General features: G+C 34.4%; 3 protein-coding genes and 1 pseudogene across 3 annotated transcripts; 3 read left to right on the top strand and 1 right to left on the bottom strand.

The window, feature by feature from the left end:
- The first annotated feature begins 1,253 nt into the window (after positions 1–1,253).
- LOC108823069 (potassium transporter 10) lies at positions 1,254–4,616 on the top strand. The gene is made up of 5 exons (XM_018596298.2): positions 1,254–2,001; positions 2,108–2,579; positions 2,651–2,962; positions 3,035–3,202; positions 3,288–4,616. The coding sequence occupies exons 1-5, from the start codon at positions 1,855–1,857 to the stop codon at positions 4,565–4,567; spliced, it is 2,379 nt and encodes a 792-aa protein (XP_018451800.1). The 5' UTR covers positions 1,254–1,854; the 3' UTR covers positions 4,568–4,616.
- Positions 4,617–5,511: 895 nt separating this feature from the next.
- LOC130503802 (uncharacterized protein At4g15970-like) lies at positions 5,512–7,310 on the top strand. Its single transcript, XM_056998364.1, has 3 exons — positions 5,512–5,685; positions 5,953–6,330; positions 6,789–7,310. Exons 1-3 carry the CDS (start codon positions 5,512–5,514, stop codon positions 7,308–7,310), a joined length of 1,074 nt encoding a protein of 357 aa, XP_056854344.1.
- An 11,682-nt stretch (positions 7,311–18,992) lies between these two features.
- On the bottom strand, positions 18,993–20,039 carry LOC130503803 (uncharacterized; annotated as a pseudogene).
- Positions 20,040–23,848: 3,809 nt separating this feature from the next.
- LOC130503801 (uncharacterized protein At1g31060-like) lies at positions 23,849–24,151 on the top strand. Its single transcript, XM_056998363.1, has one exon. It carries the CDS (start codon positions 23,849–23,851, stop codon positions 24,149–24,151), a length of 303 nt encoding a protein of 100 aa, XP_056854343.1.
- Positions 24,152–24,935: the final 784 nt, after the last annotated feature.

Raw genomic sequence — 24,935 nt, 5'->3', positions numbered from 1 at the left:
AGAACTGTCTCTTAAATAAGAGATATAAGTAATCGAAAAGTATAAAAAAATAAGAAAATGTCTAATCATGAATTAAAACCCCGGTTAAGAGATCGAGTTAATCATGTCCTTAAAAGAATGTTTACCAATACAAGGATGTAAAACAAACTTATAAGTTGACAAAGAAGACTTTCAACAAAAACTGCTCTGAGTGCGACGAAGTTTTGCGACTTTCCACTCCTGCAACACAACGCATCTGATTCAGTTTCCGACGGCTTAGGCCGTCGTTTGTTTTTATTTTTTTCTATTTCTTGTGCATTTCTTAACACCACCATTGATGTCTTCATCAATTTCTCTTCTGTATTTGGGGGAAATCCCTAAAAAAGTTCCTTTCATCAACCCAATTTTCTTTATGGTTTCCTTTATCTGATGGCTTGGATTATGATAGCCATATCCATGATTCTCTCATCCGTTTTCGTTTTCTATTTTATTAGAGATTTACAAAAGGTTACAATTTGGATTGGGTTTGAGCGTTATTTCTCCCTTTGGGAATGTGTATTTATGGTGAATAGGGTTTTGTCTGTATTCATCTGCGTATCTCCGTGTCCTTCAGATCACGATGACTTTAAACGATTCCAGCCAATGGAAGGGATCGAACATAATTTCCATATAATTATGTTGTTTTCTGATCAGCGAATTTGGGATCCGGGTATTACACTTTCGTGGAGAATCGACGAGGCAATACAAGAGAATAGATGGGTTATTGGTTTCGAAGCAAAAGAATTTCAATGCCATGGATTGTTACAATAAAGCATGTTATCTCCTGCAGCGGGAGTGTCTGGAATGGATTGCGATATAACAGATGGATCGCATCCGATGATCTTTTTAAAGAAAAAGGCATTTACTCACGAGAACTGAGAGCCACAAAAAGATCTTAGAAGACCAAGAATGAAATGGAGAAAAGCTAGCGAATCAGCCTGTCCTACGACTGCGTTAGGAAGCATCGTGTTACTGCAATCTCTGTTAAAATTCTTTTAACAACATGTATGATGTAATATCTGATTCATGTAATATGTTATATTGATTAATTGATTTGATATCAATAAATCTAAAACGTTATAAAAAAAAAAGTTGACAAAGAAAAAAAACTTATAAGTTAAAGGCTAATTGGTGACAAGAAAAAACAAGTTAAAGTCTAATTTATTTATTCCGTTCGTGCCTCGTCACTGTCGTAATCGTATATCCTCTCTCTCTCTCTCTCTCTCTCTCTCCAGAAGAATGAATAACTGGGAGAAACAAAAAGAAACGAGTGCGAAAAGAGGGACACTTTTATTTCTCTTCGACCGTCCCCGTTTCTCCTGCGAATTTTCTTTGGGTTTAGAGTTAGTTGATTCTCTCACAGGTCATGAATCGGATCGGACCCACCAGAGTTAATGCTCCGTAACGTGGAAAACATTTTCTTTTCTTACAGAGAAAATTTTCTAACTGTTTCGGTCGGTTGTTTGTTTCCTCCATTGATGTTCCTCCATTGATATTAGTTCGGTGGGTTTTTGGATCGTCTCTCTAAAAAAACAAATAAAACTCTTTGGCTTTTTCAGTACAAAATTGATCTTTTTCATAATCCTTTAATCGTTCGTCTGTGTCTGTCTATAAGTTGTTGTAGGGGGTATTTTCGGCATTATTTTTTGCTCAGTTAGGTCTCTTTTTAAGAGACTGTGTGAAAATTTTCAGTTTTTTTTTTCTGGGGAGGGTGAATATCTGGGCTTGAGGATTTAGAGATTTAAGGTTCTGGGTTTATAGAAAAAAAGGGTTTTGTGTGTTTATAGAATCAAAGACAAGATTTTTACTTTGACTTAAAAAAAAAGACTAGCAAAAATGGCGGCAAGAGGAGTAGAAGCATCAACGGGTGGTGAGATAAGTGAAGAGAGTGATGAGAGAGGAAGCATGTGGGATTTGGACCAGCAACTTGATCAGCCTATGGATGAAGAAGCTGGTCGCCTCAGAAACATGTACAAAGAAAAGGTTCAATTTTTTTTTTTGGTTTTCTCTTCAGATCGTTGCTTCCCTGCATTGGTCTCTTTTTTTTACTGAAGAAAAGTTTTTTTTTTTCTTCTTTAATTGCTTGCAGAAATTCTCAGCGATTCTGCTTCTTCAGCTTTCATTCCAGAGTCTAGGCGTTGTTTACGGAGACTTAGGAACCTCTCCTCTCTACGTTTTCTACAACACATTTCCTCACGGGATCAAAGACCCTGAGGATATCATCGGAGCTCTCTCCCTAATCATTTACTCCCTCACACTCATCCCTCTCCTCAAATACGTTTTCGTTGTATGCAAAGCCAATGACAATGGTCAAGGTGGAACATTTGCTCTCTACTCTTTGCTATGTAGACATGCAAAAGTGAACACTATCCCCAACCAACACCGTACAGATGAAGAGCTCACAACTTATAGCCGCACCACGTTTCACGAACACTCTTTTGCAGCACAGACCAAGAGATGGTTGGAGAAAAATCCCTCTAGGAAAAACTCTCTACTCATTCTCGTACTCGTTGGTACCTGCATGGTCATCGGCGATGGGATCCTTACTCCCGCCATTTCTGGTAAATGCAAATATTTTAACACTCCACAGAGAGTATTTTAATTCATTGTCTTTTTAAAATTTTTGTTACAGTTCTATCTGCTGCGGGTGGGCTGAGAGTAAACCTTCCTCATATAAACAATGGTGTTGTTGTTGTTGTGGCGGTGGTGATATTAGTGAGCTTGTTTAGTGTACAGCACTATGGAACAGACAGGGTCGGGTGGCTTTTTGCGCCTGTTGTGTTCCTCTGGTTTCTCTTTATAGCGAGTATCGGTATGTACAACGTATGGAAACATGACCCGAGCGTTTTGAAAGCTTTCTCCCCTGTTTATATCTATCGGTATTTCAAAAGAGGTGGTCAAGATCGTTGGACCTCTCTTGGAGGCATCATGCTTAGTATCACAGGTAGTTTATTGATCTTATATGATTAGTTGATTACACCCTTTCTTTGTTTGCTCATTGGTTATAAATTCTCAGGGATTGAAGCACTCTTTGCGGATCTATCTCACTTCCCAGTCGCAGCAGTACAGATTGCATTTACTGTAATTGTTTTCCCTTGCCTCCTTTTGGCGTATAGCGGACAAGCTGCGTATCTTAGGAAGTATCCACATCATGTCGAAGACGCATTTTATCAATCCATCCCAAGTTTGTTACATCTTTTGATCAGTTTTTATTTTTATCAAATGGATGTCTCTGGACAGTAAGTTAACATGACTCTGTTTCGTTGCAGAGAGTGTGTATTGGCCAATGTTTGTGATTGCAACCTTTGCTGCAATAGTAGCAAGCCAAGCCACAATATCAGCGACCTTCTCGTTGATAAAGCAAGCTCTCGCACACGGATGCTTCCCTAGAGTTAAAGTGGTGCACACTTCAAGGAAGTTTCTAGGTCAGATATACGTTCCGGACATCAACTGGATCCTCATGATCCTCTGCATAGCAGTTACAGCTGGATTCAAGAACCAGAACCAGATAGGAAACGCTTACGGGACAGCCGTTGTGATCGTCATGCTGGTCACAACGCTTCTCATGATGCTGATCATGATACTCGTCTGGAGATGCCATTGGGTTCTAGTCCTCTCCTTCACCCTTCTATCACTCGTAGTTGAGTGCACTTACTTCTCAGCCGTGCTCTTCAAGGTTAACCAAGGCGGGTGGGTCCCACTCGTCATCGCAGCAGCGTTTCTCATCGTCATGTACGTCTGGCATTACGGAACGCTCAAGAGGTATGAGTTCGAAATGCATAGTAAAGTCTCCATGGCTTGGATTCTCGGACTAGGACCTAGCCTTGGTCTTGTCCGTGTTCCCGGGATTGGTCTTGTTTACACCGAGTTAGCTAGCGGTGTCCCTCACATCTTCTCTCATTTCATCACAAACTTGCCGGCTATTCACTCCGTTGTGGTCTTTGTGTGCGTCAAGAACCTTCCTGTCTACACTGTCCCTGATGAAGAACGGTTCCTTGTGAAAAGAATCGGACCGAAGAACTTCCACATGTTCCGCTGCGTGGCGAGGTATGGATACAGAGACTTGCATAAGAAGGACGACAACTTTGAGAAACGGCTCTTTGAAAGCCTCTTCCTCTTCATCCGTCTTGAGTCCATGATGGAAGGCTGCTCTGACTCAGACGATTACAGCATCTGTGGAAGCCAGAAACAGCACAGAGACGGGAATGAGAGTATGAACTTTACCACTTTTGATACATTTGGTTCTGTAGAGTCTGTTATGGCACCTCCTGTGGGGGTAACCAAACGGACGAGCCACACGGTGACCGGGTCAAGCCAGATGAGTGGAGGAGGGGACGAGCTGGAGTTCATAAATGGGTGCAGAGACGCAGGAGTGGTGCACATAATGGGGAACACAGTGATTCGAGCAAGAAGGGAAGCGAGGTTCTACAAGAGAATAGCAATTGATTATGTGTATGCGTTTCTTAGGAAAATTTGTAGAGAAAATAGTGCTATCTTCAATGTTCCTCAGGAAAGCCTCTTGAATGTTGGTCAGATTTTTTATGTGTAAAAAGATTTTGATCTGCATGGCTGTGAAATATTTGTTTTCATTTTATAAATATTTAACTAAAAATATTTTAAATATAAGATTTACAACGTAAGTCACTCTTCGTAGAAGTTACAACGTAAAAGCAAACAATCAGGGATTTAATCTCTATTAGGTTCTGACTCAAGCATCTGCACATGTTATTTTTCATAGAAATATTAATGTTTATATTTCAAAGTTTTATGATTAAGTTGTAAATATTTTAGTGTTATTCTCTAATTTAATACAACTTGATCAATCAAGAGCAGCCTCATTTTAATATATGGCCGACTTGAATGAGATCATCTTTTATAAATAATGAATTTTAACTATATTGTTTTGTAAGATTTTAAATATTTCAGTTATTGAAATCTGTCAAAATATCTTAACAATATCTAAATATATTCTAATTATTATTTAGACGTAAAATGCTTTTTATTAGAAATATATAATATACTTCATTCAAAAAAAAAGAAATATATTATACACAACTATATTTAAAATATCTTTATAAGTTTCTAATTAATAGTCCAACTATGATTTCTTAATAGTAGATTTATTTCTACTTATCTTTTAATAGAGGAGATCTAAAGTGCTTTTTATTAGAAATATATCATTACTTCATTCAAAAAAAAAAGAAATATATCATATACAGTTGTATTTAAGATATTTTTCTAAGTTTGTAATCAATAGTCCAACTATGACTTTTTGACAGTCGATTTGTTTCTACTTCTAGAGTAGATATAGCGATATTTAACACGACATTAATGACTGAGCATGTTACAAAACAACACACATGCATCACATATTAGTAACACTATGATATAGAGATTTTACTTAAGACTAGATAAAATATGATCCTCTTAAAGAAAATGGCGGCCAGCTTTAGCACCACCATCAACACTCTCAATAAACAGACGCTGAAACAGATGCTGCGACAACTTCAAACAAAGTGGAGAGAATTTAAATGGGCTGTTTCTCTATTAGTTTTGACAGTTTTTCTGTATGCAGTTGTCTACCATTCGGCATCACTTGTTCCAAACTTTCCTGCCTCTGTGGTGCCAGTGGTGGCAGCCAAACAAGAAAACAACAACATTGATAGCGTTAGTAATCTATTCACTTATCTAAATCATACTATATGAATATTTTAGTAGTGTATCTCATTTTTTATTTTAATGACGAGATATATAAATAAAATAAGTTAGTAATACTACTAATATATAAATTTAGAATACTATTCAATTGCAATGATACTTTAGCATTTCAACCGGTCATCAGAAAATAATAAGAACATAAATATAGTACTGTGATACAAGTTAGTAGTTCAACAAACCATATTTATTACTCTATATTTTTTATTTGGTTGATAGATTGAGGCAGAAGATAGGAAAAATTTGGAGGAAATCTTAAAGGAAGCATCGATGAAGGACAAGAAGACGGTAATAGTGACATTGATGAACCAGGCCTGGGCGGAGCCAAATTCGACGTTTGATGTGTTTCTTGAGAGCTTTCGAATAGGCAATGGAACTAATAGGCTACTACCCCACATCGTGGTGATGTGTTTGGACGATAAATCGTACTCACGGTGCTTGGATGTCTTGCCTCGCCGTTGCATCTTGCTAAGGACTGCCGGAGTTGATTTCTCCGGCGAGAAGCGGTACATGGTAGGAGAATATGTCAAGATGATGTGGCGTCGAATCAAGTTCTTGCGTTCTTTGCTTAAGCTTGGATATAACTTCCTTTTCACGGTACCTCTCTAAGCTTGTATCTTTAATTATTTGGAGATGGACATTCCGGTATAAAGTCAGTTTGAAAACCAATAAAAATTTAAAATTTTCTAATTTGATTAGGTTTGGCAACATCAGTATGGTTAAGCCATTTTTTATTTTAAAAAGAAATTTATCTGTATGGTTTTGGATGAGAAAAAATAATATTATGTCAACACATGATAAATAATTTTTAAATAAAAAAAAATATTTAAACAAAATAAAGCAGATCTGGGTTTGTTTTTGATCTAAGAGTATTTTAGTTTGGTTTAATTTGATTCATCTCGATCACTCTAACGATTTATCTTCAAAAGAATATCTTAAATCTGAATTAATTCTGTCATTTTTAATATATTTTGCCAAATGTTTTTTTTTGAAAAGGCTTTCTAGTTTGCTAAATGTTAAAAAAATAGTTTGCCAAATGTTTGTATACAATATAGGACATGGATACAATTTGGCTTCGTGATCCATTTTCTCGATTAGCTGCGGATGTCGACTTTCAGTCAGCTTGCAATCTATTCTTTAATGGAAATTTCAGCGACAGGCAGCACAATGAAGTCAATGGCGGATTCATATTTGTGACTGCGAACCACAGAACAGTCAAGTTATACAAATATTGGTATAAGTCCAGACTAAGGTTTCCCGGCAAACACGATCAAGACGTGCTTAACTATATCAGAAGCGATAAATACATTAAAAAAATCGGGCTCGACATGAGGTTTATAGATACAGTCGACGTTGGTAGTTTCTGCCAACCAAACTGGGATATTACCAAAGTAAGCGTACTGCATGGAAATTGTTGCATTGGACAGAGTAACAAGGTCAAGGATTTGAGACAATCTCTTGAGGACTGGACAATATTTTTTGCCAATGGCAAGAGGGAAAAAAAGTTTCGACAGCCGATGAATTGCCGGAGAAGTGTCGGGTGGAGGCCTCAGAGAAATCACAAAAGGAGGGGTTAATGCAGTTTTTTATATGTTGTTGAAAGGCTAAACAAAATATCCAAATGAGTGAAGGACATTTGCCTCCAAATTCATACTAATAATAACTAGGTTAAACTTAAATAAAACAAGATTTGAAAAGCAAAGAAAAATAGTTCCCATGTCTTAGTAAGTTTGTTTGTGTTTTGCATTGTATGTAATATGTATTTTTCTCTAAGAAATATATAAGCTTCAAGTATCTTTAGCCATATTCTTTATATAAACTTTATTAGTCATCAGAGATCTCAAATGGATGGAGTGTACATGAGTGATCCGCATTCAAAACATAATAGACTGGTCATGGACATGCCCGTATACGAAGCATGATCAAACTGACTAGACCAATTTTTTTCGGAACAAAAGCAGGCTGAATCGGTTAGTCAGTTAGCGGCCCAAGTAAGTTAGGAAGTTAGAAAAATATTGATTTAAAGAAATATCATTATTGCAGCCTCCAACCAATACTGCAGCGAGCAACAAGTTGTGTATTGCAAAGGCTTTAGCCTCTCCTCGTAAGAGAGCTCCGGCTAAACTAGGTACTCGAGTAGGGGAGAACAAGAATCCAATGGAGAGTCAGGTTGCCTCAAACCTACCTCCCGATACTCATAAGAACTAGTTTTATGGATCAAGTTTTTTTTCAAATTTTACTTATTATTTCAGGATGTGGTTTCTGTGGTAGGAGGTGGTTTAATAAGTTCTTTGAACAATAGTTGTTTGATTTGGATATCTCGTGAGTTTGTTTTGTGTTTTAGGATGGTTACATCTTATGGGTTTGTAGGCTCCTTTCTTGTTTATGTCTACATAATGAATAAACTGGTTTTTTTGGAGTTCTCGTTGGAATGTGATTTTATTTTGTCTCTGCTCCGGATTTATAAACGGCTGCTAAGCAGAGTCCAGTATACTTTATCGGCCTTTAAGCTCGGTGAAAGTATTTCTAATATGGAAAACGTCTGGTTCAAAATGGGTTGTCATTATACTGGAGTAATATTTATTTGGCCACTTTATTTGCTTTGGTCTTTCCGGGATTATGTTACAAAACTCGTGGAGAGTGTACTATGTAAGATGTTAACTTTGGTCTCATTAAACCAAACTCATCACAGTCAACGGAGGAATTTTCTTAGAGCTTCGGTGTATACAAGCCCGAGACTCAATAAGATCCCCTTGGTTTTAAAAAAGATCCGATGCTTCTTAGTTATGGTCAAAAAGATGTCTAGGAGGGTGACGAAGAGGATAAGGCAAATATACATTCAGACGTGCAAGGTGTTTGGGTGGTGGCCTCATTTTATCGGATGTAATTTAGTATTTGATACCTTTGAATTCTTAATGCTTGTTGAATCATTTGAACCTTTTCTACATGAGAATTTAGTCTTCGGTCGGAGACTTTGGTCTGAGAATGGGATGTGGAACGGGGGACTACTTCACGATATTAAAACGGTAATGCATCTTGGGTGGATACAAGATAGTCTCGGTAGAAAACATATGATCATCAGCCTCTCATTGATCATAAGACAATGTCGACAATTAGCTGAACATGTCGGGCCCCATCAAGTCCAATTGTTAATGGCTCCAATGAGCGTGCTTAAAAAAATTTTTTATGAAGGTACTCAGCTGGAATTGTAGAGGTATGGGAAGTAAGTGGACAATTAGTTATCTCCGCAAGATATGGCATCAATATAAACCAGATTTTGTTTTTTTTATCAGAAACAAAGCAAGATTTTGCCTTTGTTCAAGGATTCCAATCGCATTTTGGATATGATAATATAATAACGGTAGACCCAAATGGAACAAGCGGAGGGCTAGCACTGTATTACAATAATGAGTATCAAGTAAATGTATTATACTCTAGTAATAGGATGATAGATGTCCAGGTAGAGGCTCTGGGAAAGAAAATATTTATGACATTTGTATATGGGGAGCCAGTTAAGAAACTGAGAGATCAAGTCTGGGAGAGGCTAACTAGATATGGCATTGCACGAGACGATCCCTGGTTTATTATTGGAGATTTAAATGAAATCATTGGGAACCATGAAAAAGAAGGCGGCCCGTTACGGAACTCAGACACTTTTGTATCATTTAATAATATGATCCGAAATAGTGGACTATTGGAATTCCAGGCGAAAGGAAACAAATTATCTTGGCAAGGAAGGAGGAAAGTAAACGGAAAAGCGACAATGATTCGATGTCGTTTGGATAGAGCTTTAGCAAACGAAGAATGGCACACAATGTTTCCACAATCGTATACAGAATATTTGAAAATGGTGGGGTCGGACCATCGACCAATAGTGGCTTTTCTAGAGGACAAAGTTACCAGACGGAAGGGACAATTCAGATTTGACAAAAGATGGATAGGAAAGGATGGCTTTTTGGAATCCATTGCCAGAGGCTGGACAAAGGAAAGGAGGAATACAACTGGCAATGTGGGAGATGTCGTGTCAAAGATTACAAATTGTCGACATGAACTTTCAACTTGGCGTAAGAATAACCCACCATATGGAAAAGAGAAAATCGCAGAATTACAACAAGCGTTGGAGGAGGTACAGACCGATGATAATCGATCTCAAGAGGATATTTTGGAAGTGTCTCGGAAACTTCAAGAGGCTTATAAAGACGAGGAGGAATATTGGCAGCAGAAAAGTAGGAATACATGGAATACGGCGGGAGATCGCAGCACAAAATTCTTTCATGCCTTGACAAAACAGCGAAGAACTCGTAATCGGCTGGTAGGGTTATATGATACAAATGGAAATTGGGTGGTTAAGGATGAAGGGATCGACAAGGTTGCCGTGGATTATTTTGATGATCTTTTTACTACTACGTCGCCTAGCGAATTTGATGATTTTCTGGCTGAAATTAAACCAACCATATCTCAGCAAACGAATCAAAGGCTAATAAGGATAGCTACAGAGGAAGAGGTGCAGCAAGCTCTGTTCATGATGCATCCAGAAAAAGCGCCGGGCCCGGATGGAATGACGACACTCTTTTTCCAACATTCATGGCATATTATCAAAAAGGATATAGTGGAAATGGTCAATAATTTCTTGACAACAGGAAATGACAAATTTGGGGAAGTTGATATCTTATGAATTTGTATGATTTTAACTACCATTTAATGTATATACTGATCATTTAGAGATGCATTTAGGCATATTTTTGTTGCATTGCATATGTCTATGTCAGGTGTTGGAGATACTTGTTAGTGAATTTGAAGGCATTTGAGGGGTTTTGAGTCAAAAAGATTAAATATAAACATAGATGAAGGTCTTAAATATATCTTCTGAAACTCATATTTTGGGATAACATGGAAAATTGAGTTATCTTTCTAATGGATGTGGTTTCAAGTCATTTGGAGATTTATTGAAGAAGTTATGATCTATGTACTGGATGCATATCAACCATGTAGCGACCATAGCCGTAGCGATTTCATCAAGTCGCTAGGATGTTCTTTGAGTTCTCCTAGCGATGTGCTTAGTGATAGTCCCACACCACTAACTGTTGTACCGACCTACCTGTAGCGAGGTCGCTATGATTTCCAAAAGAGCCCCACACCACTAACTGTTGTACCGACCTACCTGTAGCGGGATGATCAAGTCGCCACAGACGAAAAGACCCAACTTTTTATGGGTCAATTTGGGTTTGTTAGGTTGACTCAGCTCATTTTTAGGCTTCTATAAATACTTTTTAAAGTTAATATTTAAATATTATCTTATCTATATTATTAAAAATGAAGTACATTTGAGAATTGTTTGGAAACATGGATAACAGTATAAAAAAAAATTTATATTATTAAAATGGAAGTACCTTTGAGAATTGTTTGTAAACATGAATAGCATTATAAATAAGACTATAATGTTGTTTGGAAACATGGACAGTTGTATATTAAGAAAAAAATAATGGGCTTATGTTATTAAGAAAAAATGGAAATCATTATATTATGAGAAACTATATATCTCGGCCAGCTTTAAAATATACGAAAAATGGTCCAATCTAATTACCTAAAAACTATTAGTCTAAAATAATCATAAAAACAAAATTTAAACTTTATATACACTACTAAAATATTTTCCAATAACCATTGTGAAAAAATGTTTTCAATATATATAAGAAAAATACAATACAAAGACCCATTTCAAACACCAACTTAAATTACCGTTTTCATATTTCACATATTTATATTATTAAAACTGAAGTACATTTGAGAATTGTTTAGAAACATGGATATGATTATAGAAAATAATATAATGTTATTTGGAAACATGGATAACAATATATTAAGAAAAAAAGTAATGGGCTTATGTTATTAAAAAAAATTGGAAGTCCATTATATTACGAGAAACTATCTATATCGGACAGCTTTAAAATATACAAAAAACTAGTCCAATCTAATTACCTAAAAACATATTTTGTCTAAAATAATCATAAAACAAAATTTAAACTTTATATACATTACTAAAATATTTTCCAATAACTATTATGAAAAAATGTTTTCAATATATATTAGAAAAATACAATACAAAGTCTCTCTCTTCGGCATCTTAAGATATAAAAGATTGAAATGATTTCCTAGAAGAGGCAGAGGGATAGGTAAATTACCTTTTACCCCATTATTCTAAGTCTGCCAGGAATGATCCCACACTGAGGAAACGAGGAATAGGTAAATTACATGTGACCCCATTATTCGCTACACTTTGTCAAAAAATAGAGCTACAAAAGTAGACAAGTCAATAAGATGAACAAGATGGAGTGTATCAGCATCGAAACTCATTGAAATTGAATATAATAAAAATTCAGAGAATAGAGAAAAAGAGGGAAGAAAGGGATCAGAGAAGACTACCTGTGTGTTCAGAAACTTGTTTGAGTAAGAATTCAATTGTCTGTTGATCGATATTCCCAAGGTAAAGCCTGCACTTTTATTTATGTAAAAAATGATTGTCGAATAAGATTTGTTATGTTTCTGGATAGATGAATTTGATTACTATACTAGGATATAGTATAATATGCTTATGTGATTGATATCACTCAAATTACCCTAATGAGTAATTTATACTCTCTCAAATAAGAGGTCTAGTTGTAGCACTTAGGGATCAAATTCAGAAGGAGCTAGGGCACATACTAGATCTAAACATTTTATGATTAAGCTAGGCTAATAGATTATAAGACAACAAATACATAGAGCAATAAACAAAGCAGCAAACAAGTTGAACAAGACAATTGTTTAGCTTGGCAGAGAGTTGTTTGATGGAATGATGGTTTGCTAGATCTAGGGTTTCTATTCAGGAAGTGAGGATTATAATGATATAGAGACTAAAGCATGATATTATAGAATTCAACTATAAGAATAATCGATCAACTATCATATTCTATGTTATCTATTAATATATCCAAGATTCTCCAACTCACATTGTTGATTTCTAGGAAAGCATCAATCAATGTCTCTATAGGAAAATCTTCATTTATATGCCTTTCGTCGTGTCGATCGATATCACTATAAAAGAATTGACAGATACGCTTCTAGTAAGCTTTTAGCGTGGGTTAATTACAAGTTCACTAGGATTTCTAAACCAGCTCTCGCTGTATCGATCAATCCTAGCTCAGAGAAGACAAGTCACATAAGAAATCTATAATCGATCGATACGCTTCTAGGAAGTCAGGATTATAATGATATAGAGACTAAAGCATGATATTATAGAACTCAACTATAAGAATAACCGATCAACTCTCGTATTCTAGGTTATCTATTACTAGATCAAAGATTCTCCAACTCACGTTGTTGATTTCTAGGAAAGCATCGATAAATGTCTTTATAGGTGAATCGACCAATATGCCTTTCTTCGTGTCTATCGATATCTCTATAGGAGAATCGATCGATACGCTTCTAGTAAGCTTTTAGCACAGGTTTATTACAAGTTCACTACGGTTTCTAAACCAGCTCTCGTTGTATCTATCAATCCTAGCTCAGAGAAGACAAGTCACATAATAAATCTATAATCAAGTTCCTGTTAATTACTCCTAAACAAGCATTAAGAAAAAAAATTAAGATGAATATCACAACTTAGCAATTCTATATTTGGGGCTAATCCCTCTTAACCTATCTGAACCCTAAACCTAGGGCTGGGCGTTCGGGTTTCGGTTCAGTCCATTCGGGTTTCGGGTTTTCGGGGTCAAAGATTTCAGCCCCATTCGGATATTTCTAAATTTCGGTTCGGGTTCGGTTCGGATCTTTGCGGGTTCGGTTCGGGTTCGGATAACCCATTTAAAATGTTTTTAAATTTTCAAAATTCATTATATACTTTAAATTTTCAAAATCTATAAAAAAAGATAATATATTACATATAAATTTTCATAACATATATGTCAAAATACCTTAATTTAACATATAAATTGGTTTTCTTTGAATATTTGGATAAAGAATCAATAGATATTTAACTATTTTGGTGTTTTCAGTATACTTTAGCTATTTTAAACATTTACTTTTGACTATTTGCATATATTTTTTGAGTATTTTGGAAAACTTAAAGGTATCTTATATATTTTTAATATTTTTAATATACATTATATATAAAAATAATGTATATATTTAAGTATATAAATTTATTTCGGATACATTCGGGTACCCTAAATATTTCGGTTCGGATCGGGTTCGGTTTCGGTTCTTTAAATACCGAAATTTTGAATCCGTTCGGATATTTAATCAATTTCGATTCGGGTTCGGTGCTACATTTTCGGATCGGGTTCGGTTCGGTTTTTCGAGTTCGGATTTTTTGCTGAATATTGATGGAAAGAAAACATCTAATTCATTTTATTTTTGAAACATAATCAATTTAAAAGTCTGCTGAATATATTGATGGAAAGAAAACATCTAATTCATTTTATTTTTGAAACATAATCAATTTACCATTGCCAACATGTCGTCAATCATTTTAGCAAAGAAAAAAAGAAACATGTCGTCAATCATGTTTGTTGTTGCTATCTTTTGGTGTAGAAAAACCATTATTTTTTTATTATTATTTTGTCATATTTTTGTGATGTAATATGTTCTAAATTATTTTTAATAAATCAGTGTTAGAAAAAACAAAAACAAAAACAAAGAAAAACAAGCGAGCACCAAATTGTAATTAAGACCTAAGAGCATTTCCATTGGTAAACTTGTAGATTCTTGATTTCCAAAGCTATTATATTTGTTTTTTATTTTTTCGTTTGATTTTTCTAAAAAAAATATATTAATATACCGATCAATCGCGGACTTCCACGTGTCAGTGAAACCTGCAAATAGTGTTGATACCATTTCATCCAACTGAACTCTCATGAAACAGGTTCACCAACTGCACATTAATATATTGATTTTTCCTTTTTGGATATGTGTGAACTCTTATTAACATCCCCCAATGAAAATACTCTAGTTAATAGTATTAAGTAATACTCAAGTTTCAAATCAAAGCATGTAAATAAGAATTTGGGTTTATTGCTTTTATAAAAAAAAAGTATATTGGATAATCAAATGGTGCACAAAGATCAAATTTTCAAAATATGTAAATTTTGAAAGATGGGTGTTCAATATCGGTGTAATTAAATTTATTTTAGAGACCAATTTGAGAATAGATTAGTTAGTTCAGTTGGTTTAGGACTAATCTTTTGTTCTTTGAGTTGACAGGTTCGCTTATTCCTTAGTATCAAATTTACAAAATGTTATTTTAAAAGGTCAGAACTTTTTTTTTCCAAGCCCAAAAAGTCAGGCAACTCTGTGGATGCTTCCTTGTTCGGTGATTTGAAACCTTACAAAATAAAATTTAATAATCCAAATTGCCCCTTACTTTTGGTTACAAAACAAAAAGGATAATAACGTATTGATCAATTATCACGCTTGTATATTTAATTAGCATATCCATGTTAATTTAAGTAGTATTTTGGCATCATGTGTCTACTTTTTATAATAATTGGACACGAAAACAGTAAAATAATTGTTCTAAAGAAAGAAGTAAGGGGAAATTTCACTTGTACCACTTTAGTGATACCACTTTCTATGTATACCATTAGTATATAGCCATTTTCAGAAATACCTAATATATATAATTACAATGACTAAACTAACCCTAAAGCTTTTTTCTTCCGATCCACCACGGCGACGCTTTGAAATCCGATCACGTTCTTGTACGCGATTGAAAGGAGGTTTCGATCTTCCACCGTAAGCTGCTCTTTTGGAGTGGCATCTTTGACGAATTGCTCCGTGAACTGTACCATGTCCTCGTAACGCTCCATTTGCTCGGCGAGCTTTGCCACGTAAACGTACTGGTCTCTGTTTAATTTTGCGGGCGCCGTTAGAGAGAAAAAGTGAGAGAGAAAGAGAGAGTTAAAGGAGCGCTCGGAAATTGAGATTATGAACTCGAAAACGCACAGGAGACAGTGGTGGAGTTACTAGGAGTGCTAGGTCGTCGTCCATGGCTTCCCATTGTAGTCTGTTGCAGCTCTCGCGACGAACTCCACGCCTTCTCCTCTTCCTTATCCACTCTTCCTTTCATCTCCTTTGCTGCCTTGGTACTATTCTCTTCTTCAACTTGTTGATTGTTTTGGTTTTGAACTTGTTGATTTCGTATTCTTTAGTGTTCTGGAGAATCTAATGTTCTTTGATTCGAAAAAGAGAATCTTGTTGTTTAATCACTTGCTTTTGCTTTATCCTGATCAGTGTACTTCCTCTACACTATGTGCACATTCAACCTCTATGTTGTATTTGCAAGTACAGTGATTTGGCTGAGAGAGAACAAAATATTGTATAAAACAAACTATTAATGCTTATTTTGTCATTAGGTTGTTTCTTCCCATTTTTGATATTGAATTCTTTAGTGTTCTGTTCCTGATTTTGAGAAAACTCTTGTTGTTTAGTCACTTGCTTGCTTCAGCATTAGATTATGTTACATTATGTTTGGATTAATTTTTATATATATAGGATTCTTAGTGTTCTGTATCCGTGGAGATCTAATGTATACTTGATTTGAGAACAAAATGCTCTTCTTGATGACTCATTTACTTGTTCAGTTTTAACAGTAGATTATGTTACACTCTCCTTCCTCTTCTAGATTATGTTCACATTCGATGTCTGTTGCTTGTGTGCAGTACAGTGATCTGGGAGAGAGGGACCGAGCTATGGTTTTGGAGAAATTTCGACAAGCAACAATCAACTGGAACCAGCAACTTAACTCTGCAGTAGAAGAAGAAGGTTTGGAAGAGAGTGAAGCAAGAGAAGAAGAAGATGAAAATAAATCTCATCTGCTGGTTGTGACTGATGTTTGTCTTCCCATGCTTTCATCTGGAGACTCTTCTCTTTCCTCACGAGTTCTCGTCAACTACGAGCTTCCTACTAAGAAGGAAACTTATTCTAGGCGCTTAACATCTTGCTTAGCTTCAGGTTCTTTCTCTCAAAAACAAACTCATCTGTTCATCATCATCAGAGCCTATTTTTTAACATTTGAAACTTTCTCTTTTTAAAGGTGGGATTGTCATAAACATGGTTATTGGCTTCTTCATTTTCACCTACTTTACAGCTCCCCCTGTCCCTCAACTTCCAACTTGAAGCTCGTGAAATGGGTCTACAAAGTTATGGAGAAGAAAGATCAAAGAACCAAAGCAGCCTATGTTTCGAAGAATCTGTCCCAAGGCGTCAGTGCTTGAAGAGCAAACAAGAGTTTATAAATTATTTATAAAAGTTTATAAAACAGTAGTTTATAAGTCTATTATAAAGGTTTATAAATTATTTGTAAAAGTTTCTATTCCATTTATAAAGGTTTATAAAATAATTAATAAAGTTTATAAACCATTTATAAAAAATGCTATGAAAGTTTATAAACAATTTATAAGGGGTATGTATACAATTTATAAGGTTTAAAAGTGTAGGAATCAATTATAAAGTCTCTTAGATCATTTATAAGAGTCTATAAAAATTTATAAAGACTTATAAAAACAATTTATAAGAGTTTCTAAAATAATTTATAAGGGTTTATAAGGATATATAAATAATTAATAAGAACTTGTAAATCATTTGTAAACTTTATTTAAAGCCATGTGAAGTGTTTATAAATTTATAAATTAGAGATTTGTATAGACTCATAAATCATTTATAATAGTTCATAAAACAATTGGTAGAGCTTATAATCTATTTATAAAAGTTTATAAATTATTTTAAAGAGTCTCTAATCCATTTATAAAGGTTTATATAAAACAATTAATAAAGTCTATAAACCATTTATAACTGTTTATAAAAACGTTATGAAAGTTTATAAACTATTTATAAGGGGTATGTATACAATTCATAAGGTTTATTGGTTTATGAATTACTTAGAAAATCTCTTAAATCATTTATAAGAGTCTATAACCATTTAGAAAGACTTATTAAACAAGTTATAAGAGTTGATAAAATAATTTTATAGGGTTTTAAAAGGTATGTAAATAATTTATAAGAGTTTATAAAAACAATTTATACGAATATGTTCTAAACAACCGACTTCGTAAACTCTTTAAATGTTGTTCAATTCAGTCTTAATGTGTGTGAGTTTCTCTCTACAACATCAATCATACAGTTATTTGCTAAAAAATCAATTTGTTCCAAGTTTTTAAACAAGAGTTGATCGCATATATCTATAAAAACATATAAATGTGTGTAACTTGAGATTTCTTGTGAGGAATGCTAGATAGAATGAGTATAAGGAATTCAGAAATCATTTATGAAAGTTTTAAACTGATTTATAAGAGTTTATAAATTGTTTTCAGGAATTTTTTTGTCAACTGAATGATAAGTGTTTATGAAGAAATTTATAAAGGTTTATAAACTGATTTATAATGACTTATAAGCTGATTTTTTAAAAATCACTCAAAAAGACCATGAACGCAAAAAAACTTTGCAAAACATATACTTTTGTATCATCCCATGTGAGAAAAATTCTGTAAAAGTCTCAATGCATACTCATAGTCTATTACAAGAAACAAAATGTAGTAAAAAGAGTAGTCTCAGTTACTTAGCTGCATTATAACAGGTCATTTCTCTAGTCAATAATTCTAAGTTCAAATCCGTGTTTATAAATCATTTCTAAGAATGTATATAAACTATTTATAAAGGTTTATAAATCAGTTATAAGAATATATATAAATATTTATAAGGTTTTATAAACACCATAGAATAGTTAATATACTGTTTTGTGGAAGTACTTCTCGGGGATTCTTGCTCATTTAAACACCATAGCATAACTAATAATGCTCTCTAAAATATCTGTTGAGACAAATCATTACGAAGATACTAGAGACTTAATCCGCTTTCTCTTTCACGCACAACTGCTTTACAAAAAAAAGAAGCGTGCAAAACCAGAAGCTTTAGTAAAGCTACAAGATCATCCAGACCAGAGTATATATAAACCATTATAAATAACTTAGAAACCATTACAAATGATCTATAAACCATCACATCTGCAACATCCAGAGGTGCAATGTACATCAGGATTCGCCTGGTTGCGAAGACGAGTTTCTTCAGCACGAGGCTCCTGTCCTCAGTCGCTTCCACAGATACACTGAAGGAGATACTGAGAAAGAGCGGTCCACGACTCAGTGTCCCCTCTCTTCTTCAGCAACGCGTCGAGTCGAGTCACCCCGTCACATTACCGGAGCTCCGGCTCATCTCCAAGCGCCTACTCAGATCAAGAACCCAAGAACCACACGTTGGAAGATCTCTTTGAGTGGCTTAACTACAGACTTGGTTAACGAGGAGGTTTCCTCAGCTTCCTCTTGCTTTCTACTCTCGGATGCAAACTGTCCTGCAGAGTTAAGAAGCACAACTCCTGTGACTTGCTCTGGTAATCCCACCGCAACTGACAAAGCTGTGAATCCCCCTAGGCTGTGCAGAAAAAAGTTCGTTTCAGTTACGGATTTTACCAAAAAAAGAGCGATAGAGAGTTACCTGTTTCCAACCACAACAGCCTGGCTCTTTGACAATCTCTTTGATAAAGTCAATAACTTGATCTGTCCAAACCATTGCATCATACTCTATGAGAGCTTTGTCACTCCATCCGAAACCGAGTAAGTCCAAGGCGTACACTTTGTACTTCTTAGCCAGTTCAGGAATGTTATACCTATTACAATTGCAGTCTCAGTGTCCCCAACTCAAGAGAGAATCATAATCTAAATGATTTAGATGTTAGTATGTTACCTCCAGTGAAAGACAGAAGCACCAAAGCCATGAATAAGAACAAGAGGCAAGCCTTCTCCTTGAACCACATAATGAATCTTGTGACCTCTCCATTCCCAAAAGTTATATCCTTCTGGCTTAAAAGCTGATCTATCCCCACCTAAATAAAGAATCATCATCCAATTAAACAGAGAAGCCAAAGAACCACAATCTTTTAAATAATAAAGCTTCAAGATTCAAACCTTGAATTAGCTGAGAAGCAGCTGATGATGGTGAAGGAGGAGTGCCCATGACTGAAACTCCAGAAGCAACAATCCCTCTCACTGCAAAACCCCTTCTGCTGATTTCACATTTGTTCCCTTCATTGCAAAAAGATCAAAACTTTTAATGAGATTCAAAGCTTAATCTAAAGAGAATCTGATGGAAAAGGGTGGAGAGAACTTACTTGGTCGACGAGTTTGAGCAGGAAAGGTGGGTCTTTTAGATAATGAGCTGAATAGTTCTGTTCTAACAGACGGTGTTACAGCACATGAAGCCGACATCGGTTGATTCTCACAGAGAGAAACAGATGTTTAAGGGTTCTTGAGAGCTAAAAAGATGCACAGAATGTGTGAGTGTGTGGGTGAACTTGCGAGAGAGTTGTGGGAACGCCTGAGCCAGACAAGTCAAACCCTCTACTCGAAGGCGTACCATAGACCAAAAGCACCAGTGGCGAAGAGAGCAGTCCGAGTCCCTCACTCATCGTTACCTGAAATGAGAGGCCTACTCAATTGCGATTCCACAGTCACCGATAGGAGATGATACATCCGGCGAGAGAAACCTGTCGATGGGGAGAAGGAGAGTAATCTAGGTTTAATTATTTAAGGGTACAATGGTATTTTGACCATTAAAATCTAGTGGTATAGTTGGTTAGTGTATAATTGAAAAGTGGTAGTTAGAAAATGGTATTATTGGCAATTTCCCAAGAAGTAATGGAATTAAATCTGCATATCTGTGTTAACTTAAGTAGTACTAGATGACCCGCCTGATAGAATAATCTCTTAAATAAATGAAATACATAACTGAACATAATATTTATCAATAGATAATATACTTATGTTTTAATAAAATAGATTTTGACATCATATTCTAATTTTTAAAAGAATTGTTCTAAAGAAAGAAGTACAAGAATTAAATCCTATTGCACACTCTATACCTTCTTCCTTAGCCCTGTTTTTTTTTGTTCCTTCTTATTTATCAAGAGAATCACAATTCTTAACAATGGTATTAGACTCTTAAAATCACTTTTTCAATCTCAGCCTGACATTTTCTTCTTCATCTATTTATGTCATCTCAAATTCCTTAATTTTACGAATAAATAAAATATTTATCTATTTATAGTTTCATAATCTGAAAACCTGTTATTAATCAGAAACAAAAAGTTTAACCTTTTGGGCAACATCTATCTATCTATCTATATTATTAAAGTTGAAGTACAAAATCGGAGTGTTTGGAGACATGAATTGCAGTTTAAAAATGAGGTTTGTTTGGAAACATGGATAACAATATTAAATGAGAATTATTTGGAAACATGGATAGCAGTATTTTTACTTCCTTTTATTTACACATTTAGTCATTGCATTTATAAAAAATTAGGTATTTCCTTTTTGTAATTTTTTATTTACAGATTTTACCAGTACATTTAAAATCAATTTAAATTAATTAATTATAATTCCAAACTTATCTAAACAAATTGATGTCTCCATATATTGATCATTATTAATATGTAAAATTACTATTAAAAAGAATATTTCACTTATTTTAGCCGAACACATAAAAAAATATTTTTTTTATTTTTTTACAAAATCAGTTAGGCATAAAACATTCGGATACCCATTTAGGTACGAGTCGTTTCTTCGGGTATAGATTTTTTGGGTTTTGAAATTTCTTTTTAGTACTTCCTTTTTGTGTTGTTTTTTTATTTATAGATTCTACCATTGCATTTAAAATCAATTAAAATTAATTAATTAAAATTTCAAAAATTATCTAACAAATCGATATTCATATATTGATCATTATTAATATTGTAAAAATATTAGTAAATAAAAATTTTCTATTTAACTTCATTTAGCCAAACACATAAAAATATTTTCTATTTGTTTACAAAATCAGTTAGGCATATACATTCATGTATCCATTTAGGTACGGGTCATTTCTTTCGGGTATATATTTTTTGGGTTTTGATATTTCTTTTTAGGTACTTCCTTTTTGTATTTTTTTTATTTACATATTCTACCACTGCATTACAAATCAATTTAAATTCATTAATTACAATTCCAAAACTTATTGAAACAAATTTATATTCATATATTGATCATTATTAATATTTTAGAAATATTACTGAATAAAATTTTATATTTCACTTAATTTAGCCAAACACAAAAAATATTTTTTATTTGTTTACGAAATCCGTTAGAAATAAATATTTGGGTACCCATTTAGGTACTGGTCAATTTTTTCGGGAATAGATTTTTTTGGTTTTGTTGTTAGGCCATGTTTGGATATAAATTTATGTGTGAGTTTCAAATGGAATCCCCGGATCTGTATGAATTTTGTTCTGATGTATAGGAAACTAATAGGAAACTAAAAATATTCAAATAACGAAAATATTTGAAAATGATTTATATTTGAACAAAAAATAATGGCTGCACATAACAAAAAATCAATATAAAAGTACTGTACATTTGCATTCAATATTATTTTTTAACAACAAACTACACAAATATGTTTATTTGTATAAAAATTAATTACAATGTAAATATTTAATTAATATAAAATATATCAAATTGTTTAAACAAAATATCAATATAAAGGCATTATACATTTGCGTTCTAAAATTATTTATTTTAACAACAAGTCAAATAAATATATTTATTAGAGAGAGAATAAAACAAAGCCAAAATATACATAGTTTACCGGAGAGACTCTATATGTCAAACTTATTATAAAGAAGATTTTACTAAGATAAATACATTCAATAATTATAAACAAATAATATATCTCATAAAAGTGAAAATAATACCCGCCCTTTCAAGGGCGGATCAAAATCTAGTCTTTATTAAAGCCGGAGAGCAAAGCAATAAAGTTAGTCAAAACCAATGTAGCAAGGAATCAGCCAAATAATTGGCTTCTCTCAAATTAACGCAAAAGAAATTATATACTTGAGCAAAAAGAAAATTTAAAAATGCAAACATGTATAAGTTCTTGATGTGGTGTAGGCGTATCTTAGGAGTATGTGGGTTGCGGTTTATAGCTATATATAGCTATAAAGTGGGTATATATCTCATTAGAGTGTCTCATCTCTCTCTTGGAAGAAACCACTATACCCAAGTAATGTGAAATAGACCAAAGTGGGTATAGTGGGTATAGTGGTTTCACCAGTTATAGTGGTTTCTTCTCTCTTGAAATAGTGGTTTCTTCTCTCTTGAAATAGACCAAAGTAAAATGAAAGGGGTTAAAGTGGGTATAGTGGTGTGAAGATAACCTCTCCGATATCTTCTTCTTCTCACCGATCTTCTCTGTTTAACCTTGAATCAAGAACACGAACTAACGACACTCGATATGTTGACCCGGTGTTCACCGCACCACACCGTTAACGAGGTGTGGCCGCTATACCTCACCGGAGCTGGGATTGAACCAGCAACACACTAAACAGCTACACAAGCGAGCTCCGTTACACGCGACGATGACGTCTCTCTCGTCTCTCTATCTTGACTGATCTAACAGAAGACCTAAGTCAGCTCAAGATAACCTAATGATCTTATATACCGATCATTTACACACGTGCTAAACTAAGCCTATGTTGTGAGACGAGGACACGTGCATCAGTCGCTACTTTAGTGAGTTACAAACCCGCTGACTCATAAAGAGTCTCCCAACCCTTAGCTAACACTTAGCTACTAAACCTTCCCTTAGAGTCTTCAATCTCGAACTCTTCAACACTCTTTGATCTGATGACTAACCATCTTCAAGTGGTTTTTTCTATATAGTTTTAACTGGTGATATATTTCAAGATCGGTCTGAACTCTGAAAGAGCCCAATAACCTACAGAAATGCGACAAGTTCATGTAGAGGTTGAATACATCTTCAATGTACGTACGCATATATAACACATCTTCAGTGCGTAAGGACGTTTCTATAAAACTCTATATAATATTAAGTGTATCTTAGTGGTAGTGGACATATCCCACTCGCATATTATATCATCACCACCACTGATCGTATCATATTTAATGTACATTATATTCCCTAACTCATAAATCCTCTACACTCTTAACCAACAACAACGAAAAAAGGCAACAAAATAAAACTTGAAGAAAAAAAAATGATAAGGGAAGAACGTACTCCAAGTTCATCATGGTGGGAAGATGTTCAACACCATCATCATACTGATCATGCAAACTTTTCGACGACGTTTTACCACAATAATAACTCAAACGCAAGCTGTGAAGGAGACGATCTCTCAGTCTCAACCGTTAACGCTTCAAATTGCTTTGACATAACCGCTAAATCCTCCAATCATCACTCTCTCCGTGGTCCGAATCAGCATGCTTCCACCTCCGATGAGTTGCTCCCAAACCATGTCGTCTCTTCTAAATATCATCTATGGAGTCTTGCCTTCTTGTAAGTATCCATACGTTTCTCTACGTATGTATTATGCTTCTTTTAGTTCTGCGTTCTTACTTTTACACAGCCGTTCTATAGATTCAAAGTTTAGTTTAAGTTTCAAAGGTCTACGCTCCACTCCATAATGTTATCGACTAGTTGGTAACTTGGTATTGCTATTATCTTTTTTTTGTTTGTTTTAAAAGATGATTTTTTAAAACGAATGCTTTCAAACCTGAAAAGCAAAATAAAAAAAAACATTAGAAACAAAAGAGAGGTCTAAAAGTTGGTTTACGAAAGTAATTTAGTAGCTCTTTTGAATAATTTTCCCCAATAAATGATCTGAACGTTTGATTGGTGAGGGTATGCATATAAATTGTCCACCGATAATTCATCTTTTTATTATTGCCACTCGAAGATGTAATATGCTACTCTTAAACATGTTTATTGTAATTATTATAAGCATAAACGTAAAAGCAACCAACTTTATCCTTCCAAATTCTTTACAAATTCCCTACATAAATTCATTACTCCAAACATGCATTAAACATAAAAAATAGTCGAGCCCCTGTTTACTTGTTTTGCTAATTTAGACATACATTGATGAATAATGATGAGACTATCTATTACTATAAAGTATGGTATCTTCATTCCTGTTGCGACAGCTAGGACGCCACCTTAGAAATTCGAAGCCTGTACATACGACACGTGTCCAAAAAGATAAAACTCACCGTATCATTTATTGTAGAATTATATAGATTTGGCTGTAAATCTGACTGTTTCTCATCTATGAAAGCTACCAGATG

Source organism: Raphanus sativus, unplaced genomic scaffold (genome assembly GCF_000801105.2).
Source record: "Raphanus sativus cultivar WK10039 unplaced genomic scaffold, ASM80110v3 Scaffold1143, whole genome shotgun sequence".
NCBI classification, from domain to species: domain Eukaryota; kingdom Viridiplantae; phylum Streptophyta; class Magnoliopsida; order Brassicales; family Brassicaceae; genus Raphanus; species Raphanus sativus.
The sequence above is the reverse complement of the archived record's forward strand: the minus strand, read 5'-3'. Positions and strand labels throughout refer to the sequence as shown.

Excerpts from the sequence above, each read along its gene's own strand:
- LOC130503802 (XM_056998364.1), top strand. The coding sequence starts at position 5,512 with ATGCTGCGACAACTTCAAACAAAGTGGAGAGAATTTAAATGGGCTGTT. Across the intron at positions 5,686-5,952 it reads AAAACAACAACATTGATAGC|ATTGAGGCAGAAGATAGGAA; the intron begins GTTAGTAATCTA and ends TTTGGTTGATAG. Across the intron at positions 6,331-6,788 it reads GATATAACTTCCTTTTCACG|GACATGGATACAATTTGGCT; the intron begins GTACCTCTCTAA and ends TATACAATATAG.
- LOC130503801 (XM_056998363.1), top strand. The coding sequence starts at position 23,849 with ATGATAAGGGAAGAACGTACTCCAAGTTCATCATGGTGGGAAGATGTT.
- LOC108823069 (XM_018596298.2), top strand. The coding sequence starts at position 1,855 with ATGGCGGCAAGAGGAGTAGAAGCATCAACGGGTGGTGAGATAAGTGAA. Across the intron at positions 2,002-2,107 it reads GAAACATGTACAAAGAAAAG|AAATTCTCAGCGATTCTGCT; the intron begins GTTCAATTTTTT and ends AATTGCTTGCAG. Across the intron at positions 3,203-3,287 it reads ATTTTATCAATCCATCCCAA|AGAGTGTGTATTGGCCAATG; the intron begins GTTTGTTACATC and ends GTTTCGTTGCAG.